The sequence below is a fragment of the Anopheles aquasalis genome, chromosome 2, assembly GCF_943734665.1.
Source record: "Anopheles aquasalis chromosome 2, idAnoAquaMG_Q_19, whole genome shotgun sequence".
NCBI classification, from domain to species: domain Eukaryota; kingdom Metazoa; phylum Arthropoda; class Insecta; order Diptera; family Culicidae; genus Anopheles; species Anopheles aquasalis.
The window spans coordinates 7,460,001-7,467,500 of record NC_064877.1 but is presented as its reverse complement, the minus strand read 5'-3'; the positions used below and the strand labels follow the sequence as shown (position 1 = coordinate 7,467,500).

The window sequence follows — 7,500 nt, the reverse complement described above, 5'->3', positions numbered from 1 at the left end:
TAAGATCGCCTTTCCCCCCCCCGCTCAACGATCAGGTCCATCAATTGTCTTAAGAAATAGGCCATTTCTGGAGAAATGCACCAACACAATGAGTCGGCGCCAGCCGTTGTAGATAAGCTGAGCTTCACTTTGAATGGTATCGCGCAGTAGGCGTGGGAGACAATTAGATTGAACGAATGATTAGTCATCACCGCTTATCACGGCTTCCTCGTGCTCCTTCGGTGCGTATCGATAAGGTAAAATGTGTCAGTCATGGCGATGTCAGGGTTTCCAGAGCTCAAAATTGTCTCACCATAGGCCATCTCATTCCCCGCGGACGATGGTCACGTCTCGGGTTATCTCAATAATATGTTTTCCATAAGACCGGAACACAGCAAGGGTTGATAAGGGCCTCGCGATTGTAAATCAATCGCAAACTAGTATCGACTCTAGGTCGCAAACCCCCCCCCCCCCCCCCCCCCTAAGGAATCCAACAGGGCTGAACATTAAACTCTGATCTCTCCGTTTCCGTTTGCAGAGGAAATTTCGCGCCAACTGCTGGACAGTGACACAAAGTTCCTGGTGGGACTGGCCTCGAACATTGCAGTATTAAGGGAGGCGGTGCAGCTGGCTAAACTTGACATCCCGATCGCCTGCATTCGTACGACCAACGACGAGAGTCTACCGGCTGGTACGATCGACTTTTCGGAGTTGACCAATCCGTCGGGCATTCACTACAGCGAGCTACGCCAGCATGACCGTACGCCCGAGGATATCGTCTTTCTGCCGTACTCATCCGGTACGACGGGACTACCGAAGGGTGTCGAGTTGACGCACGTTAACATCGTGTCGAACAGTGAGATGCTAAGCGTGAAAGCTGGAAATGGTACCGTGGTTCTGCCAACTACCGACACGTACCAGGATGTGTTACCGTGCGTGTTGCCCTTCTTCCACATCTACGGCCTAACGGTGACGATGCTGTCGAAGTTGCGCGCCGGCTGCAAGCTGGTCACGCTACCCAATTTCCGGCCCGATACGTTCCTTAATGCACTGGCCGAGCACAAGGGTAGTGTGCTGCATCTCGTTCCGCCTATCAGTGAGTACAGTGCAAGGCAGATTATTCGATAGCAAGCTAACATCCACTTCTTCTTACTCTTCCCATCAACAGTCATCTTCCTTGGTCACCACGATGGAGTGCAAGCGAAGCACACGGACTCGATCCGGAACGTGTTCTCGGGTGCCGCTCCGATGGGTACTCCGGATGCGGAACGCTTCACCGCTCGCGCACCGAAGGTCGAATTCATTCAGGGATATGGCCTAACGGAGACGGCTCCGGTCGTGCTGATGGGTGCACTGGGTGGTCGGAACTATGCCTCGGTCGGTTCGCCCTGTCCACGCACTCAGGCCAAGATCGTGGACCTGAATGATCCCACCAATACGGCCCTCGGACCGAACCGTTCCGGTGAGCTGCTTGTCCGTGGTCCGCAAATAATGAAGGGCTACCATAACAACCAAAAGGCCACCGAGGAAATGATCATCGAAGGTGGCTGGTTGCGTACCGGTGACATCGCACACTACGATGACGATCTGCAGTTCTACATCACCGATCGGCTGAAGGAGCTGATCAAGGTGAAGGGTTTCCAGGTGCCACCGGCCGAACTGGAGGAGTTGCTGCGTGCCCACGACCAGGTAGCTGATGCGGCCGTCGTCGGTGTACCGCATCCGATTTCGGGCGAAGTACCGCGTGCGTTCGTCGTACCAAAGGGTGGTGCACGGTTAAGCGAGGACACGCTCAAAGCGTTCATCGCCGGCAAGGTCGCATCCTACAAGCGGCTCGAAGGTGGTGTCACCTTCCTGGACAGTATTCCCAAGAATGCGTCGGGCAAAATCCTGCGGCGGCAGCTGAAGGAGAAGTACTGCTCGTAAGCCAACATCCGTACCGTGCTAATATCGAGAACCGGCGTTCGAACCCATAAATCTCATATCTCGTGGTTAGGTTAGCGGTAGAAAGTGGACTTACTCAGGACTAGCGAAGGGTCGAGAGGTGGGAGGGTTATTGATTTTCTTCGTTTCCTTTAGAGTAAGTAACCTGTCACAGACTGTTTAGAAGAGTAGCAAATGGCACGTTCGTACACCACCTAGGGTAAATCTGGCTGTACTCGTGTGTCTGTGTGTACGTGTATGGTGGACGATTTTAAGGCTTTCGATGTTCCAGACTACCAATAAGATTTTTTTGTTTCCATTCGTTGTCCGATCGAATGACCATCATGTTCAAATCATCCATCGGGGGCGATTGGGTTGTAAAACAATTAAACAGAAAAATGACCAACAACATATGAGTGGATGCAGAACTTTACGTTTCATATGAAATAAATATAATTTTTAGTTGTTGACAAACTTCGAGTGTGATTAAAATGAAATGAGAAACGAATCTTCCAAATGGTTTTCCTTCACTTCAACCACCTATTAATCTAAAGTCTTTATTCTCCGTAGTTTTACATATCAGAGACAAAAGAATAACATAAGAATGGAATCTTGTAAAATGAGAAACAGAAAACGAAAAACAAAACACTCCAACAGAATGAGAGATCTGTCGCGCAGGATGAAGGCAATTCGAAAAAAATACTAAACAAGCTAGCTTATCCCCTAGCTAACGGCGGTGGAGCTGAAGGTTTGTCGTTGCACCAGTTCCCGGAACACACCGCCCTCGGTCGCGATCAACCGATCGTAATTGCCATGTTCCACTATCCGACCGTCGGCTAGCACCGCTATGTTGGTCGCATTGCGGATAGTGCTCAAACGGTGCGCTATCGTCAGCACGGTACGGTTCTTCGTTAACCGCTCTAAAGCGTTCTGTATCAGCTCTTCTGATACCGCGTCCAGTGCGCTCGTCGCTTCGTCTAGGATGAGGATTTTGGGGTTCTAGTCAGGGGAGAGAGGATGGCAGAAGGTTGAAGATAAATGTGATTCCCAATTGCATGGTATCTCCTTACCCGTATAATGGCTCGTGCAATAGCTACTCGCTGCTTCTGACCCCCGCTAAGCATTACGCCACGCTGTCCGACCAGTGTGTTCAGTCCATCCGGAAAGCTACGCACAAATTCGTCCACGTGCGCTTCACGGACCACGCGCTCGAACCGGCTCTCGGATATTTGTTCGCCCATGTTGAGACCGTACAGAATGTTTTCCCGTATCGTGCCACTGAACAGTATCGGTTCCTGATTTTGTTTGTGAAGGAAAAGGTTTTAGCTATTTGTTCTTCCTCAAACTGATCATGATTCCCGTACCTGATTGACTGCACCGATATAACGCCGCAATGAGGTTGGATTCAGTTCACGTAAGTCGATACCATCGAGCAGAACCGAACCCTGGGCTGGATCATATAATCTGTAAAGGTAAATAACAATAACAGATTTTAGGCAATACATGAGATACGGATGAAGGTCTGCTAACCGTAGGACAAGTGAGGCGAGAGTCGACTTTCCTGAACCACTGCGTCCCACGACGGCAGTGGTTGTTCCCGGTTCTATCGTCAGGTTTACTCCGCTCAGAATGGCCGCATCTGGCCGTGAAGGGTAATGGAACACTACGTCACGGAACTGTATTTGTCCCGCAGGTTGGTTGGTAAGCTCGATTCCTCCTGCAAATCAGAATCCAACGAAGTTGTGCTCAATCAACTGGCGAGACAGTGACTTCAAGTGTGAATATGCATAGCCATGAGTCATTTTTGATTTGTAAATAGTAAAGGTACTCCTAATTTACTGGTAAATTGAAGTAATCCATTTGCATGACTCATTTTTTTGTAAAATTAGCGTGGAATAGTGCTACTAAAGACTGACGAATATGCTAATCGAAGTAAACATAGTAGTCGAAGTAGGCAATAGTCTGATGTACAGCATCAGCCTTCGTATTCGGTAATATTCACGAACCAGCGAAACTCACCGTCGATCGGTATCGTGTATTTACGATCGATGATCTCCCAAAGTCGACTTGCCGATCCCACGCCTTTGTTCAACTCCGTGTAGAAATTGCTGAGACCTCCGATCGAGATGGCAGTGTAACCGGCGTACAGGATGAATGAAGTAAGCGCTCCGATTGTCATTTCCGCGTTGTTTACCATTGTGCCTCCATAGTACAGGACCGAAAGGATGATGATGTTCCCCGATAGTCCCGTCTGCAAAAGAAAACGACAGCGGAACGATTAACACAATGAAGTCCGAGATGCTACGCGTCGATTACCACTCACCATCCCGTAGAATGATGCTCGCGCTTTCGTTTCCCGGTAGCCAATATTGAGCGCGTCCACCAGCTGCTCGGTAAAAAGCTGCTTCTCAAAGCGCTCCTTGCAAAACACCTTGACCGTTTTCACATTACCGAGTCGCTCTTCGCCTACCTTCATCACCTCGGCGTACTTGTCCATTAGTTCACGGGTAATGTTACGGACGTAGCGCCCATAAACGACTGCTCCACCAGCCACCACCGGAACGATGCATGTGCCAACGAGGGCCAGATGAGGAGAGGTATACACCATCATGCCCGTTCCGGCCAGTATCATGGCTGTTGATCGCAATCCATCGGAAAGGTTCATGCTGAGAGAGTTGCCAACGAGGAACGTATCGGAGGACAGTCTGTTAACCAGCTCGCCCGTGCCTTTCCGATCGAACCAGCCCGCTTCCTGGTTTAGCATCGAGCTGTACACTTTCGTCCGAATGTCTTTCGTTATTCGAAGGGCTGCAACGAAAGCCAAAATTCCCATCAGTACCACAATAGACAGTAGACTATGGCCAATACACGTACAGGCATTGCTAAATAGGTACACACGGCCAAAGTTGGCCAGTCCACCAAGCAGGAAAATGCCGCCGAGTAGCAGACAAAACTGGTCCAGCTGTTCCTTAGCCATACCAGCTCCGGAGGAACCGGCAAAGATGACGTCCAGGATTTTCCCTAGTCCGAATGGTACGGACATAGTGATTGCGGACGAGATTATCAAACATCCAATGCCACCTGCGAGAAAGAACGGAGAAACGAAGAGAAGCGCGGCTAATTAGTGTTCGCTTAGTGATTGTGCCGGCGTGTTATCACCTGCAATGTTCCACTGTTCGGATTTCGCAAACCCCAGCAACCGTTTCACGTCCGATGATCGCAACTGAAGCTTCTTCGGTGGCTGTTTCGTGTCTTGTTCTGATGCTCCATTTGCGGATAAGGATTTTTGCGTTGATTCGATTTCACTTTTACGGCTGCTGGTGCTGGACAAATTTCTTGTTAACCGTAAACATCGAAACTTTTCCTGGTGAACTAGTGGTTCGTATTTCTGTGCACAATAATGAAACCGACGGAAAAATCGAAAGGACGTGGAAAGGACCCTTCGTTCACTAGCCGTTAGTAGGTTTGCGAGCATTTTACCGAGAGGCCGACGAGGATTTTTTGTAAACAGTCGCCGCGACTGCGTGTTGTGACAGAAAACAGCTGATCAGGGCTGCCAAACCGGTTCCGAGATCGAAAGCTTGAAAATTGTGAAATCTTGCAATCGATTTTTTTTTCGAATCCTTTTTAAATATTTCACGCGTCAACAACATTTTCTGAAATGAGTCAACTCGCCGTTGACTGATGATTTCTCTTCAAAGGTGGACACCGCAGTTTATTAGGACAACTAATGTCATTTTCTTCCGTTTTTACAAACTAGACATACTTTGTAAAAACACAGATACCGATTTTTGTATTTTTCTTAGAATAGATTTATTCAGAATTTTGTTCAAACTCGTTTATGTAGCCCATCCGTTATGATCGCATGACCGCAACCCGCATTTCGCACACGCGTTGTTTGGCGAGCTTCGTCATCTGTTTGTGATCTGATTTGTATAAGTATTTATTGTTTAATATGTAAATATATATATAATTTTACGATTATACAGATGATAGTAAAAATATGATCTCTTCTCTTCGCATTTCATCATTTTTATATCATTTTGTTTTTCTTATGGTGCCCACTACTACGTCCTGACCCCTTTTCTTTCGTTCTCTATCCACTAGTTATCGGTTCCTAGGGCTGCTCTGCTACTATTGAGACACTAGCAGGCAAGCTAACTACTATCAGAAAAAGAAAATCCCTTTCATTTTACCGCAATTAATACAAGTAGAATACACAACACAATGCCTATACACGCCTCGTTCCAGTCAATAAAAACCGCCCACTCTTTTGAATAGCACTCAATTCATTCGCTTTAAAGCTAATCTTCAATTCCAGAAGAATATTATAGGTTTACTAGAAAAGAAAAAGCAAGCAGATGAATTGTGACATTCTTCAAGTTGTGACAAGAAAACTTGTCTGACATCAAAAACTCTTTCAATAGCGGTTCCATTCCATAATCGGTGAATTATTACTGATAGTATTAGTATTATTATTGCTGCTACTAATGATAAAGTTGACCAATAACCTAACGGAGAGTGCTAACAAAACCGAAGCGACAAACGAGTCATATCTAGTGAGTTAATGGATGCATCTCTCTGTTGAATGAACATCCGACTTCTTGAACTTGCGTCACTAAATTTGTTTCGCAGGACGAAAAGAATGTAAAATTTAATATGAGTAGAGATAGATGAGTTTCCGTTGTGTCACCGAGTAGATAGTGATCCGAATCCATCTGCGCATCGTCAACCGTGCTTGTAGCGATCACTAAAGTTTAATAAATTAAATTCAAACCCTTCTCTTCTACAACACTACACGTATATGCCTATGTCCTGGCTGTGCTGTTCAAAGCCTTCGGAATCGTTAAAGAAGCTCTACGACCACTTTTTTGTTCTGCCTCCTAAAGCTCCCTCTCATGCAACATCAGCAAAGATGCTCAAAAGAACCACTCTCTCCATGTGTTTCCATGTTTTGTGGAATGTTTCTCCTTTTCTCAAGCGATGTGTCTACTACGAACGATATGTTGTAAGAGTTTACGTTCTTCATCGGATTCTTACGCTTGCAACTTGAAAGATTAGCCAAGATCAGCAAGTTCAGCCGCTGGTAGTGAGAGAGTGATTGGCATGACTAGAGAGGATGATCATCGCGTTAACAGAGCGGAAGCGAGTTGAAAGAATGGGCGGAAAATTAGAAAGGAGGTAAAGAAGAAGAGCGCAGAGTAACTAGGAACATTATATTCATTCATTCACTCATTTAAAAGATATTTAATTGTGTAATTTCTACCTAAATCTCAACCTGCCAGCAGCAGCAACAGCAGTAGCAGATGATGTTTCTTCTTCTAGCGAGCGAGCGTTCGGTACTCGCTTCCTATTTCATCGTAAACCAAATTCTATTTCGTTCTTAAACGGTGATTTCTGACACTATCTCTACATACACAGTACAAAAGATCAGGCGAGCTTTCGTACGAGATGATTCGTTCACTAAATGTTTATATTAAATTTGTTGCTTTTACTTATAATACACACGTTTTCCTTCCCCCATGTTGCGGCTCCAGCCACCTGACACGAATTTCGTCACCAAACCGATTCCATATGTGTTTTTCGTTCTCTCTTTGT

General features: G+C 46.5%; 3 protein-coding genes across 4 annotated transcripts in view; 1 reads left to right on the top strand and 2 right to left on the bottom strand.

Moving 5' to 3' along the window:
- The window catches only part of LOC126571993 (uncharacterized), an 8,714-nt gene extending 6,344 nt beyond the window's left edge, over positions 1-2,370 (top strand). The window contains exons 4-5 of the mRNA XM_050230961.1: positions 518-1,075; positions 1,148-2,370. Of these exons, the coding sequence (XP_050086918.1) occupies positions 518-1,075; positions 1,148-1,905 (1,316 nt within the window). The 3' untranslated portion in view covers positions 1,906-2,370. The remainder of the gene's footprint in view (positions 1-517; positions 1,076-1,147) is intronic.
- A 54-nt stretch (positions 2,371-2,424) lies between these two features.
- Positions 2,425-5,410, bottom strand: LOC126571991 (ATP-binding cassette sub-family B member 10, mitochondrial). Its single transcript, XM_050230957.1, has 8 exons — positions 5,062-5,410; positions 4,777-4,983; positions 4,226-4,710; positions 3,922-4,153; positions 3,433-3,619; positions 3,267-3,366; positions 2,973-3,197; positions 2,425-2,901 (listed from the first exon to the last, which is right to left on the bottom strand). Exons 1-8 carry the CDS (start codon positions 5,375-5,377, stop codon positions 2,626-2,628), a joined length of 2,028 nt encoding a protein of 675 aa, XP_050086914.1. The 5' UTR covers positions 5,378-5,410; the 3' UTR covers positions 2,425-2,625.
- A 399-nt stretch (positions 5,411-5,809) lies between these two features.
- LOC126571986 (serine-rich adhesin for platelets) overlaps positions 5,810-7,500 on the bottom strand; it is a 40,383-nt gene continuing 38,692 nt past the window's right edge. For both annotated transcript variants that reach the window (XM_050230945.1, XM_050230946.1), the window contains one exon: positions 5,810-7,500. This exon is cut by the window's right edge and continues 2,853 nt beyond it. The gene's annotated coding sequence lies outside the window, so the exon portion shown is untranslated.